The sequence below is a fragment of the Spermophilus citellus genome, assembly GCF_964194105.1.
Source record: "Spermophilus citellus genome assembly, chromosome: 6".
Taxonomy (NCBI): Eukaryota; Metazoa; Chordata; class Mammalia; order Rodentia; family Sciuridae; genus Spermophilus; species Spermophilus citellus.
In genome coordinates, this window is record NC_138187.1 from 138,350,894 (window position 1) to 138,366,343 (window position 15,450).

Below are 15,450 nucleotides of genomic sequence, written 5' to 3' on the forward strand. Positions count from 1 at the left end.
GAGAGAGAGAGAGAGAATTTTTTTAATATTTATTTTTAGTTCTTGGCGGACACAACATCTTTGTTGGTATGTGGTGCTGGGGATTGAACCCGGGCCGCACAGCATGCCAGGCGAGCGCGCTACCGCTTGAGCCACATCCCCAGCCCATCTGGCAGTTCTTTTATCTCCTTTGATTTTAATGTTCAGCCAAGTTACTTCCTGATTCTTGACTTCATACTTCATGCCTGATCCTTTCTTTCTGTGAACTATATATTCATTTTCCTTAATATACTACTTCTCCATTATTCACTGATTATTTTCTTGTTATTTTTACTTATACTTGTAATTTTTGATTGCTATTAAAGCAGTAACTGACTGCTGAGCACCCATTAGATGCCAGACATTGATAGGCCCTAGAGATAAACACTTCCATTTAATTTTTACAAGCCTTCAAAACATTACCTTTTTATTTTAAAGGTAAACACAATGATAATCATAGATTTGGAAAAACCTCACTGTGTTTCCCTAGCTAGTGAACAGTGGGACCTGGATTAGATTGTTCTTTCCACGGTCCCTCTCTCCAGTGTAACATGTTCCTGTTTCATCTTGCCTGTTATCATAGACTCCTGAAGGTACATTTCCTAAAGGTGTATGTCTTCTTAAATGAATGTGTTGGGGCTCAGAAAAATGATACCCCAAGCTGTGCTTTGACTGCTGATCCAGAGGAAGTCTCAGAACTAAGGTTTCTCTGACCTTCTTGCCTTCTTTACCCTACGCCTGCTGTGTCCCTCAATGTCTTTGGTCCTTTCTTCCCAGAAGCACAGGGCGACTTTCTCTGAGGTTGCCTTCCCAGAAGGAAGGCAGTTGTTATGAAATCTTATCATGTAACCAGAAACATTAACTGTCAGAGACAATACCATTACCATGCCCATAGGGTAAGTTAAAGTATGGTAACTTTAACTTACCCTATGGGCATGCTAAGTCTGTATATGTATCTAGTGTATAATGATGGAAATCAGAATAATTAGCATTTTCATCTCCTCAAACATTTATTATTCCTATTTGTTGAGAAACTTCAAACTTTTCTAGCTGTTTTTAAGTATATCATAGATTGTTTGAGACTGTGGTTTCCCTTCTAGACTATAGAACACCAGAAGTAATTTCTCCTAAAAGTATTTTGATGCTCATTATTAAACCCAAGACTTTATTTCTTAATCAGTTTTTGTTTTCTTTTAGGACTTTGAATATATCATCCCAATATCTTCTGGCCTGTAAGGTTTCTGATGGGAAATCTGATTTTTGTCTAATGAGATTGCTGTAGTCCTGACTTGTCACTTTTCTCTTGTTGTTTTTAGAATTCTATCTTTATCTTTGATTTTTCACTTTGTAATATGCCCTGGAGGTCTTTCTTGATTGAGCATACTTGGGATCATTTGAAATTCCTGAATCTGGATATCCATATGTCTTTCAGGACTTATTTTCAACTAAATTAACTTGGATTTTCCTGTATTTAATGTCTTTTCTTATCTCCTTTCAGAACTCTCATAAGATGAATATTTCTTTGTTCAACAATGTCCTTTATGCTTTTAAGACTTTTTTCATTCTTTTTATTTATTTTTTTCTTTTTGTCTGAATGGGTTATTTCAAAATATCTGTCCAAAAGTTTATAAGTCTTTGTTCTGCTTGGTTCTATTTTTTGTTGAAGTTCTCAATTGTATTTATTTCATTGATTAAAGTTTTGGGCTACAGAAATACTGTTTGCCTCCTTTTTATTATTTATCTTGGTCAAATTTCTCATTTATATCATGAATTATTGTCTTCACTTTGTTCATTTGTTTATCTGTATTCTCTTGCATATCACTGAGTTTTTACTTAGAATTGTTCTTTTGAATTCCTTTCCAGGTATTTCATAGTTGTCCTTCTTTCTCATGAGTGTCTGTTTATGGAGAATTATTGTGTTGCTTTGGCAGTATCATTCTTTTGCCGCAGTCCGGCTGCAGCAAAATAACCGGGGGTGACGAACAACTTGTGTACATTGATACAGCAGGAGAGGGAGCCGTTTATTGTAGGACCAGAGGGGTATATATATTACTGAATACACAGCTTATCTTAATTAGCATAAACTAGATACAGCAGTCAACCAATAAGAAATCTCCACACTTAATGGCTCGCTGGCGCCATCTTGACTTGTTTACAAACCCTAACATTCTTTCTTGCTTTTTGTGATTTTACTTATATGTCTGCATTTCCAGTGTAACAGGAATCTTTTCAAGTTGTAAGGAGTAGCTTTCATAGGAAAGGAATTTTTTGTTCAGGTGTGTAGTGTAGGATGTTGGGTAGGTAGATGCTTTGGCTTTGGTTCTAAGTGAGCACAGTATAGCCTTCATGTGATTTCTTTAACTGTAATCAATGTTAGCCATGTCTACATATGCCTCTGTAGTCTAGACAGCAGCATTTTGGGGTGTGTGTGTGTGTGTATGTGTGTGTGTGTGTGTAAAGGTAGGTAGTAGTACAGTTTTACAGTGAATGACTTATTGCTTCTATGTTATTTCTTTAGCTGTAAGCAGTATTATCCATGTCTACAAGTACACAGTAGTCTAGACTGCTGCTGTTTTTGGAGAGGTACAATTTTGCAGTGGATGTGGATTACCAAATATGTATGTCCTCAGGTCCTGCAGAGTTGAGTGTTAACAGTGGTGTAGCTTGCAGCAGCTGCGACCACAATCCTAGAGACATGGGATGCAGAGGGGACTGTCTGTAGGTCCCAGGAGTCAAATATAAGTGATCCTATGGTTTGTGGTGGCAATAGCAACAAACATTCCCAGTATCAAAGGACATGGACAGGACTATCTCTAGGGCTTGCTAGGTGAGCATGGGTAATACTGGAGTTTTTCGCAGCAGCAGTCCAGTCCCAGTCCCAGAGTATTGGGATACAGAGGGGCCTGCTCTTTGCTCTGTGAGGTATGTGTTGGTTCTGAGGACTTTTAGTAATATCAGCCAATATATTGGGATGCTCATGGACCCCTGAGGCATAGAGTCTAGCAGTGATTCTGTTCTAAAGATGGTGCTGTGCTGCAGTGACTTGATTTCTGGGGTTGAAAATTGAATTAGGGGTTGGGAGGGGCTCATTGTGAGTTCCTTCTCTGGGTCCAAGCAGTTACATGGACCCTAGGCAGCTCCTTCAACTGGATTAAGCCTGTGAGGCTGTGGAACTCTCCTCTACTTAGAACTGCTGACATGCTATGATGATGGTGGTCACTTTTCCCCATAACTTTTTCCTGACATTGTGAAGTTCCTCTGGCTGAGGAGCAAGGGTCACAGTTGCAGTACGCTTTGTTCCTCTCTCTGTGCTGCCATTCTGTGTCTCCATGCTATTTAGAGTTCCTGTTACTCCTGTGCTGAGTTTCAGAGTTCTACCTTAGTCACATTCCTTGTGATGCAGCCCTTTGTTTGTTGCCCTGGTTTATCCCTGTGCTGGAGGTGAATGCCAGGCCATCTCTTCAACTGTCTTATAACTTTCTCCAGAGGGTTTTTACCTATTCTTCTCAGGAATGCTATGAGAGATTACCTGGGAAACTTTATCTAAATAATGAGACAACCAGCCTTTGTTCACAGTGAAGTTCAACCCCTCACCTCCCCGGCAAATTAGAAAAAAATTTTTTCAGTCTATTTTCTGTTTTCTAGGCTCAATATTTCTAGAAATTATTTATCATCCCTCTAAAATGGCTTACAAATCCCCTTCATTTCCTTCTCCCCATGAGAGAGGGTATTTAATCTTCAACTATCTGACATACCCCCCACTTTTTTTGGTACTAGGCATTGAATCCAGGAGTGTTTTCCCTCTGAGCTGTACTCCCAGCCCTTTGGGTGTTGTTTTTTTCTTGTTTGTTTGTTTGTTTTTGAGACAGGGTCTCCCTGAGTTGATTATGGCTTCACTGAGTTGCCCAGGCTGGCTTTGAACGGGCAATCCTCTTGCCTCTGCCTCCCACGTCCCTAGGATTACAGACTGCTACCATGCTGGATTATCATCAGACCCTTTGAGTTGCAAAAAATTTGTGTCAGTCCCCTGCATATATCCACATTAAACAACTTTGCATGCCTTTTCTGCCTTTAATCTGTCTATTGTCATTTAATTTGAAAGTTGTCATGCCAGCTTTCAAAGTATTTGGGAAAATTAGCTTTACCCCTACAAAGATGTACAATTTACACTTACAAAAAGATTAAATTGAATGCGAAATCTTAGAATTTTCTCAAAGAGATCAGGTTGTATATCATTGCATTGTGTGTATATTAATTGGGGAAGTACTTGCTATCCAAGCTATGTTTTCCAAATAATAGTTGTTTTTGTTTTTTTAATCTTAGATAACTGCCACTGCTCAAATAGCTTTATCCTCTTCTCTCCAATTTTTTTTAATTCTTCTTTTCTCATCTTTATCTTAGTATTCCTAGAAGCAGGACTGAGTATATTGTACTGAAAGGAAATTTTGATTTTTCTCTTTTTTTCCTTTCAATAGCAAATCATATAAAGTAGAAAGCAGTGATGGAAAACATCACAGTATAAGAATATACTTCTTATTCTGTTTATTCAGATTTATTATAAATACAATTTATACATTTAGAAAATATATATTGAACATTTCTTCTACAGTAATATAAAGAAAATTATAAAAGAGAATTATGGAAATGAATCTATAGGAAACAGAAGAAATGTGTAAGACACCTATTGAATATATGCATCATTTTTCTAGGTAAAATAATAGCTTTTACCATCTCCTCAAAAAACAAAAAAACCCGAACAGGTTAAGATTCACTCATGTAGAATTGGCAGAACCAGTCATAAATTACTTTTCTGAATCAACCTGGAGAGTCTTATCTCTATTACATAGTTAACATACAGTGTTTAAATATTTTGTTTAAATCATGGGAATGAAGTGCTCAGAATTGTGTATTATAAGGACTGAAGGTAGGGAGGCAAGTGAGGCTGTTTCTTCACAGAGAAGAAAGGACTCAGTGAGGAGCATCAAGGTTGGCCAGAGGCTCAGAACTGAGTGACTTTGAAGAAGGCAGTAGTACTGAAGAACCAGTCAGATGTAATTGGGAAGGAAAGCTCTCCCAGATGATTTGTGTATTCCCATGTAAATACCAAAGGCATGTGCTAACTTATTGTATGAATTAGGTACTTGGCAGAGTAAACCACCTTGTATCATGAGCCAGGAAATGAAAGTGGGACACAGGAAGGGACCAAGGTCCCACAGTCCCCTTTGAGGTCATGCTTCTAATGACCTATTAATCCCTCCAAGATCTAACCTCCTCAAGGCTGCACCATTTTCCAATAGCACAACCCTGGGGAGCAAGCTTTTAAAATATGGACCTTCGGAAGACACTTAAGATCCAGATAATAGCAGCTAGCTATTATTAAAAATTAAATTTTAGAAGTAATATATGATAAAAATTCCTTTAATCAAGGAAAAGTACTCACCTCTAATCTCCAAAAGGAAAACATTGTCATAAACATGACAGTATTTATAGTTGCTATTTTAGATAACAATCAAGGGTCTTTAATTGTACCTTTGTATGTCACTGTGTCAAAAGCTGTTAAAAATAAAAGTCATAATTTTGACTAACAACTAATGCTGAAGAAATGTTTGCTTAGTAAATTAAGGGTCAAATACCTGATTATCCTAAGAACATAGTTTATTCCTTTGAATATGTAAGGTTCTGTCATTTGTTAAAAGTTAATCAAGCTTTTCTGAGTTGCCTTAAGCATTGCTAATGTATCAAAAGTAGATTACTTTTAAAATGAAGATTGCTTAGGAACCTGGGCCTTACTTTGATTAGTTGGAAGAGTTGCCATTCAAATATTTTTTGGATTATATTCCTTTAAAACATTATCACTTAGTAAAGTTGTTGAATTTAGTGATTCAGAATAAGTCATTTATACACAGGGATGGCATCTATAATTTAAGATGCTACTTATTAAACCTTTGCTTTAAGATTTCCATTTATGAAATTTGTAATAGTGAACTCTTCTGGTTTTTATAATCTTGGTTGAAAAGTACCATTTACTCATCCCTCACAGTTTTGTGGTTCCTAAAACATGTTTAGGTATTCATTCATCTCATTAACCATGTTTGAGTATTGATAGACCTTTTGACTTTAGAGATGGTTTCTGCTAAAGAAATGTTTGGATTGTATCTAGCAGTTTCTTTCTGCTCTCTTTTAATAAATGTGGAGGAAATTTCTATTAATTGCTTCAGCAAAAATGTAAAAATTTTCTCCAACTACTATGGGACAGGTAAGACTTTGCTTTTGATAATAAAGTTTCCATTTTTATATCACTTGTAAAATATTTCATAAGAGTGGTGATTATCTTGTTATTTTCTTAAATTGTGGTAAAGAAAATTTATTTTTGCAGTATGTAGCAAATTAATGCATAATCTATTAATATTATCTAATTTTTCAAATTTAACCAAAATGCTAAATCTAATTTAGAAAAATCAGTGTCTCTTTCCATTTTAAGTTGCTGAATCATAGCCAAATGAAACATTGGTAGGTAGGTGTATTTTTTCAAGACACATCCTGTCAGTAGCCTTGGCATAAACTGGTATAATATATACAAAAAGAAGATTTTACTATTAATGATTAAAATGTTACAGTTTGAATATAAGGTTTCTTTTTTTGTTGATTTGTGTGTTGATAGATCAGCACTGGGGGAAATTTATTTTTTCATGGTTAATTCTGAAAGTAAACTTGCTATTCCTTACATAAAAATAACATTGGGATTTTTGAAAGAAAAATGCTATATAATCTGAAAATCATTTATTATAATTTCCTCTGAGAACCTGCACATATTTGAATATTCCCAGGAGAGACCTAGCAGAATCTTTCAGAGATTATAAAATTTAAATAAACTATCAGTATGCAGACATTTTTGCTTAGTTTGTTTATTCTCCTTATATAATGGTGACATTACATATTAGGTCCCAGTGCATTAAGGAACTTCATGAGTAAAATACTGATATTTTAGATTACATTTCACATTTTTGTACAGTATAATTTTTTTTCCTGATACCTTCACTGCAAACTCCTACTAAGTCCTGCACATCTTATGGCACAAGATATCATCTTGTGAAACTTTATTCTCCAGAGTTTAGTTCCAGAATTTAGTTTCAGATTTCCAGAGTTTATAGGTAAGACTTAAGGATAACTTTTCAAAACAGAGAAGAATCACCTGAAGAGCAAAATTCAGTTATTTTTGTTATTATGTTGAAATTGTCACATGAAGAGTTTTCCTTTTGTTTTATGTCTCTACCTTATTACTCTTTGTTGCCACAGAATCATATGTTTATTTACTGTTTCTGTGAATGAACAATATAGCATTAAACAACAGATTAGATAGTAGATAGATATTTCTTAATTGCATAAACCCTTTTTTTATAGTGGGTGGTAAGCCTAACTTTAATACGCAATTCTGTATAGATAATTCTTAAGTATATCAAATTACAGACATTTCCATGTTCTTCTTGAGCGCTTTGCCTTCACGGTGCTATAGCAGATACTGTTGGTTCACTGCCTAGACCTCCTGTACTGGCTGGTGATCCTTTCAGTGAAAAATTTCTTTGGCTAAATAGGAGGTACCTTTCCAGGGAGAGAATGTGCTCTCCTCTATTACTCCCCTCCACAAGAGGAGAGCAAGCCAATGATACATGCAGTATAAGAAGTTGGGGTCAATTCTGTGTTTAATTAGTGCTTTCCCCTGTGTAATTAGGTAGAAGCTGATCTATGAATCTGATCCCATTCTTGCTTGGCTTTTTTTCTCCTTTCCTTATTTCCTCTAGTATCTTTTCTCAGAGTAATCCTCCAACAAATTACTTGAACAACAATCCCTATCTGGGCCTCAGCTGAGAATACGATTTAAGATGCACATCCAAATTTATTCCATCAACTTCTCCTTAAATACATTTTCTTTCTGTATTTGCAGTGTTTGATAAATGATACCATTTTATTGCCCTCAATTAGAAATCTCACCTATTCCTGTATAGAGTTATTTCCCAGTTTTTTTTTGTTTCTGAACATCCTTTTATTCTTTCAAGTTATCAAGGACAATGTGAGAATTGCTAACACGATTCATTGTAATGAATGAGTCATTGTCCTTAGTCTCTGTTTTTATTTTGATCATAAAGTTCAGTCACTTATGTTTATTTATTTGTGTTGAGTGGGCAGGGGGTGGCATTTAGGTTTATGAGGGGAATAGCAGGTGGTAGGGATCAGCCACTGAATGATGACAGATTTTTGCAGTCAAATAAGAATAAGTGGAAAAAGTGGAGTCTGTAGGACTTGAAATTTAAGTCCTTGTTCATTTGAAGAGGAAGCATCTGGTACAGCTATCACAAGATGGTTCTAGAGATATGATTACTTAGCACTTAGGATAAGTAAAATCAGATGCCAAGTGGAATTTATCCTAAAATATATCCAATCAGAATTATATTTGCAATTATGAAGATAAGGTGATTGTAAGCATCTCATTGATTTCAAAACAAATTAATTTTATAACAACTAATGGAAACAGCAAAAATCATGTAATAATTGTCATATTATTATATAAGTATACATATTATATTATATAAGTATACATGTTATTATATATTATTATATAAGTATACAAATTATATATTATTAAATATTGTTAAGATATTTTCTAATCAGGCTGAAAATAAAATTGTTGGATGTTTTCAAGTACACATACTATTTATATTCTCATACTTAAGTATAACAAGTGTTAATCTTAGTTTTAGGAAATTTACTCCTACTTTGAGGCAGTGAAATTGACCAGTTTTCAGAGTCCAAAGAATTCTTGAATAGTAAGGTATTTTAGAGGATTTTTAGTACTGGAACATTTCGGCTAGCCTGAAATCCAGCTATTATGTATCAGGGTCTATTTGTTGATTCCCTATCATATACTCTATATGACTCTCCATGTACCTCCTAAAAGAGACTGTTTCTTTAACTGCCTTTATATTGATGCCCTGAAAATCTTCATTTCTATCTAGGGTGAGCCTGTCACTTTCTGTGAGGAAAGTTTTGTAAAGCATCGCTCAAGTGTGATGAAACAGTTCTTGGAAACTGCTGTTAACCTTCAACTTTTTAAGCAGGTAAGAGTGGATCTACACATTTTTAGTCTGTAACAGAACATTGTCATTTTTACACATTTTCATCATCCTGAAACTGTGTCCTAATCCTGAGTAAAGTCTTTTCTAGCATTTTATTATTTTTTAAAACTCAGTAGCTAGCTATGACCTAGCAGTCCAGAAATATTATGTTATAACTTTGCTATTAAAAGGAACTAATGAAAAAATTGCTAAGCTCCAGGTTTCACTGAGGAGGGGCATATATCCACAAAAGAAAACACAACATGAATAGTTGTTAAGCAGGGAATGTGAGGAGGAGTTATTTTGGAATGGTAGATTGATATGGTAAAAAATAACTAGGATAGTCCCAGTGTTATCTAGTTTATAAAATAATTTACAAAATGAATATTTAACTAACCTTTTAAGCTTTGTAAAAGACTTTTCATAATTATGAATTTAAAATTTAGGGGAAAATTATGGTTATACCATATATCCTGATTTTCAGTTCAGAAAATATAATTTCCATTTCAAAAAAGTTGTAGCTTGACATCGGAATTCAGAAATTTTGGTATACTAGTTCTTTCATCTCATTATTCAGTCACAGCAAGTCTCTTAAGCTGTGTTGTCTTAGTTTTGGTTTACATAATTTAAGTCCTTAAAATTTGCATTTCTTCTTTGAAATGACAATTTTAAGAGTAACATTGATGTTGTGAATTTAGTGTTAATCAAGAACAGTGGTATGTCAAATAGTGCTCAAGCAGGATAAAAATATGTAATGCCTTGGAGGAGCTGATGACCCTAATAGTAATTTATTTAGACGCTTGGGGGGGTGGAATTACTTATAGCTTAAAATATTTTCTTCAAAATAAGTCAGTAAAGAAATCAGCATGGTAACAAATTACTATATTATCTATATTCTAGGGAAATTTTAAAAAATAATCTGAGATTTGAAAGTATTTAGGTAATATAACTGTCTTTTAATATATAAAGGAAAGGCTTTCTATATATAAACTTTTAGGATCATGTATTTCAGGACCAGAGATGTCTTGTTATTTTCCAAAGATATAGTTGTATACTTTGGAGTTCCCTATACCTAGATGTATCCAAGCATATATTGAATTACTTCCTAGGGTCATAAGGAGGATCAAATAATAGTGCTTTATAAGTGCTGAAGAATATAGTACAGTGTATTCCCAAGTTAGTCATCCAGTATGGGCTTGTTGAATTAAATATTAATGTGCCCATTTTTGTATCAAGAAGAGATACAACTTTCTATTATCAAGAATGAGTAGTTAAGATCAGATTGTTAAATGGGGCAAGGATTGAATGGGTGGGTAGAATATAACTTGCTACTTTTGAGTAGAGATTCTGTAACTGGATTATTACCACTTAATAAGTTAATAAAGCATGGTAAATTTTATTGCATAGTAATTTTTAAAAAGCATTTTTAAGAATCATGTAGAGTTGGGTTAGATACTTTTCACTTAACAGATGATTGCGCATAAGTGCATGTTTATTTTCCTTTAAAATACAAATATTGCCACCTACCTAACAGGGTTATGATAACATTTATGTGTGCTTATATATACACTCAGCATAGTGGATGATACCTTGCAGATGCTCAGTAAGATTTATTGTCCTTCTCATTCTTAGAGGAATTACAATAACATAATCCAAGTCTATGTGGGATTATTTTTAAATTAGTAAAATGAAAAGGCTAAATCTAAAAAATGAAAATCATCAATGAAAGTAAAATCCATTTTGTGGACAACTTGAACAGTTTTGCATAGACAAATGTACCATTTTTAGAAGTTGATATCATTTTATGAATCTTAAGAAAGTGATTCTTAAAGATAGCCCTGAAAGTATTTAAAAGAGTCTTGTTGACAGAGGTTTACAAAGTTTTCTAAAAGAAAAGTCAGTTGGTAAAAATGTATCAACACAGATGGATCTTCAACTTAGAAATGGCTGAAGGAATATAAAAATTTACTAGGTACAAGTGATTACTATCTATAGCAATGATTTTATGATCCATGGTAGATCTAGAATCGGTGTCTCTTTTAGCATGTTAATGCTTCCAGTTTGATAGAACTTGAACCCAGGAGAACAGCATACAGTTTTAAAGAAAAAATTAGAGTGAATTTTTATTTCTGGCAATATGTCAGAGTAGGTTGAGAAATAACCTGTTTACCCAAGCAATTTAAAATGTAGGAGTTGAAAATCATTTTGTCGAAAGGAGGCACAGGAGACAGAGCTCATGGGTCACTTTTTCTGGGTAAGAAATATAATAGGAGAAGTTACTTCCAAAAATCTGGGAGGACTTCATGTAAAAGTAAACAGGAAATAAAGGTACCTTTTCCTTTCATTTATTTCCTGGGTATCTGAAAGGAGACTAAAATTTCAAAAGAATTTTCACTATTAAAAATCATTAAACATACAGGGAATCAAATCATGAGTAATATTAAAAGTAACAGAAACTGACCAAGACTTCAAATACTGGAATTATCAGAAATAGAATATGACATAGCCATGTTTAAAATGTTGAGAGAAAAATAATCAAGCTTTAATAAAGTTGTTGAGAAACAACTTTAAAGGATATAAAACCGATTTTAAGAATACAGCAAATAATTAGTGAAGCATATAATAATTGAAATTAAAGGAAATTGTTGGGTTTAATTGCAGATTTGTCTTAAATGAAGAGAGATTTAAGGAGTTGAAGATCTATCTGAAATAGAAATTATCCAGAATATGGTACAGAGACAAAGAAATAGAAAATATAGTGAGATAATAGACATGGAGAGTCTAGAGTAATTCATATAATCAGTTCTAATAGGTAAAGACTAAAAACCGAAGGGAGAAAATAAATGAAATGACTTCACTAGAATCAGTGAAACACTCCATTTTATGGATTTAAAAAGTCCACCATATCCACACCAAGCAAAGAAAAAGAAATCTAATATATTCAGTTACAAAATATTAAAGAGGGAATTTTTTAAAATGATAGGAAAAAAAAAGATTACCTTCAAAGGAGAACTGTACTGACTAAACTAACTTCAAATCGACAACAATGAATATAGATGATCCTGGCCTGATATCTATAACATGTTTAGAAAAAAAATATGTAGAGTCGTATACCAGTTTAAACACCTTTTAATTACACAAAGGATGTGAAGGCATTTCTCAATAAAACCCAGGTTTGCCCCTTGGGCTGGTTTTCTTGATATGTCTACTTGGGCAGGCCACTGTCCCCACTTTACTCATACATTAACTTAGGTTTTGTGATGAAGAAATATTATAGATATAACTAAAACCCCTAATCATTTGACTGTAAATAATAAAGATTATTGTTATAACCTGACTGGTGGATCAGTCTGAATCACTAGGAAGTTATTAAAAAGAGGACTAAGGAGTCCATGAGAAAAGAAGAGAGAAAGCTGTTCCTTAAGAATGAACTCATATAAAATTGGAAGAGGTGTGTGTCCTAAAAGATGCATAAATATCAATAAGAAATACAAGAAACATGAAAAAACAAGGCAACATGATTCCTTTAAAAGTTCACAACTCAGTAGTATCTGATTCCAAAGCAGGATGAAATTCCAGACAAAGAATTTAAGTAATTATACTAAAAATGATCATTTAATTCAAAGAGAAAACTAATAAAAAGCTGGATGGTTTAAGGGAAACAATGCAGGATAGAAAAGAGCAGTTTAGTAAAGGAGAGAGCTTCTAAAAAAGAACCAAAAAGAAATTTTATAGATGAAAAACTCAATAAATCAAATGAAAAGTCTCACCAAGAGTAGATCAAAAAGAAGAAAGAAATCAAGCCTTTAAGACTTGGGTGAAGAGTTATCATATTTAGAAAGTAAAAAATAAAAAGGAAAGTAAGAATAAACAAAACCTACAAGGCCTATTTATGATTAAAAGCCAGGTGTGAAATCATGGTGTAGAAGAAGGAACAGAAGAACAGCCTTGATATTTAGTGAAATAATAGCAGATTCTCTAATCTTGGGAAAAATATGATCATCCAGGTATAGGAGTTATTTAGAACTTCAAACACACATGACCGGAAAAGAACTTCTCCACATTTATTGAACTTCCAAAATTATAGAACAAGGAAAACTATTGAAAGCTACAGAAGACAAATACTTACAAAGGCAAACATATCAGAATAATAGCAGATTTCTCTAAAGAAATTTGGAGGGCCTGAAATGATAGATATCAAGCTCTGAAAGAAATAACTGCAATTCTAGATTACTATATCCAGCGATGTTATCCTTCACAACTGAAGAAGAAATAAAGTCTTTTCAAGATAAACTAGAGGAATTCATGGCCACTAAACCAGAATTACAGAAAATACTTAAAGGAATTCTACACACAAAAGAGGAAGCAAGATAAACACAATCATGAGAGCATGAGAAAGAATACATCTCCTTAAAAGAGTAGAAAAATTAATAAGAATTAGGAAAGAATGAAATATTATTACCTTATTAGATCATTAGATCTCTAAGATGAATAAAGGAAGTTGTTCCAAACAACCAGAAGAAAAACATAGAGATAGGCCCCAATACAAATGACAGTAATTTGTCCATACCATTCAAAAATTATCCTGAATATAAAAGGTCTTAATTCTTCAATTAAAAGAGGCACACTGCCTAATTGAGTTTAAATAAAATTTAAAAAACAAAACAAAAACAGAACCTGACAATCTGCTGGACGCAAGAAACATACCTCAATGGCAGACATACAGATACTAGAAGTGATAGAAAGTGAAGTTTCAAATAAGTGAAAACAAAGCAAGAAAGACTAGTTGTACTCATATTTGGCAAACAGACTTCAAGTCAAAATAAGAGACAAAGAAGGTTATTCCATTTTGACAAAGCAAACTGTCCATCAAGAAGATATAATGTTGTAAATATAAATGCACTAAATATTAGAACACCCTCAGATTTATAAAACAAACATTACTGAACATAGAAAGAGATAGGCCCCAATACAATAATAGTGGGCAACTTTAATATCTGAGTCTCACCAATAGATCATCCAGATCAAAAAAATAAATCAACAGAGAAATACCAGAGTTAAATTACAGTATAGATCAGATGGACTTAACAGACATCTATAGAATATTCTGTCGGACATCTGCAGAATTACATTCTTTTCATAAGCTAATAGAACTTTTTCCAATATAGACCATATTTTAGGACATAAAGAAAGTCTAAGAAAATGAAAAAGGAAATAATTTATTGCATTGTATCAGATCATAATAAAATGAAACTAGAAATCAACAGCAAGAGGAACCACAGGAAGTATATTAACATATGGAGAGAAAGCACTAAACATTAAAAAACTCAGGCGGAGGATTAAGATATTTGTAGAATCAAATGAAAATGGAAACATAACATAGAACAATATGTGCAATACAGCAAAAGCAGTTCTAAGAGGTAATTTTATTGCTATGAGTGCCCACATTTTAAACAAATGAGAGATCTCTAATAAGTAATTTGATAATGCATCTCAAGGTCCTGAAAAACAAGAATAGAGCAAACCCAAAAGCAGTAGAAGGAAAGAAATAATAAAGATTGGAGCTGAGCTAAATAAAATAGAGACTAAAATAATGATACAAAGGATCATGAAACGAAGAGTTAGTTCTTAGAAAAGATAAACAAGATTGACAAACCTTTAGCCAAACTAACCTGAGGGGTGGGGGCAGGGCCGGGGGATGGGAACAAAAAAATACAAATACAACTGAAAAGGGGGATATTATGACAGATACTACTGAACCAAAGATGATCATTAGGGACTGTTTTGAAAATTTATACTCCAATAAAATTAAAAATCTAAAAGAAATGGATAAATCTGTAGATGCATATGACCTATAGAAATTGAACTAAGGATGATATCAAAAGCTGAATAGATCATTAATAAGCAGTGATATTAAAGTCTCCCAACAAAGAAAAGCCCAGGACCAGACAGGTACACTGCTGAATTTTATGAGACATCTAAAGAAGAACTAACACCAGTGTTTCTCAAATTATTCCATAATGTAGAAAGAGAAGGAATTCTTCCAGACACATTATGCATAGCCAGTATTTCCTATCAAAACCTGATAGATACAACAAAGAAAACTATTGACTAATATCCTTGATAAAAATAGATGCACAACTCCTCAGTAAAAATACTTGCAAATCAAATTTGATAACACATTAAAAAGATCATACACCATTATCAAGTTGGTTTCATGCCCAGGCTGCAGGAGATGGTTCAATATGCAAATCAATAAATGGAATATAGCACATGAAAGAATAAAAAACAAAAATTACATGATAATCTCAATGGATGCATG

General features: G+C 33.5%; 1 protein-coding gene across 1 annotated transcript in view; it reads left to right on the plus strand.

Annotated features, from left to right (window-relative positions):
• The window catches only part of DENND1B (DENN domain containing 1B), a 233,626-nt gene that overhangs the window by 157,395 nt on the left and 60,781 nt on the right, over positions 1-15,450 (plus strand). The window contains exon 14 of the mRNA XM_081300539.1: positions 9,030-9,131. Within this exon, the coding sequence (XP_081156665.1) occupies positions 9,030-9,131 (102 nt within the window). The remainder of the gene's footprint in view (positions 1-9,029; positions 9,132-15,450) is intronic.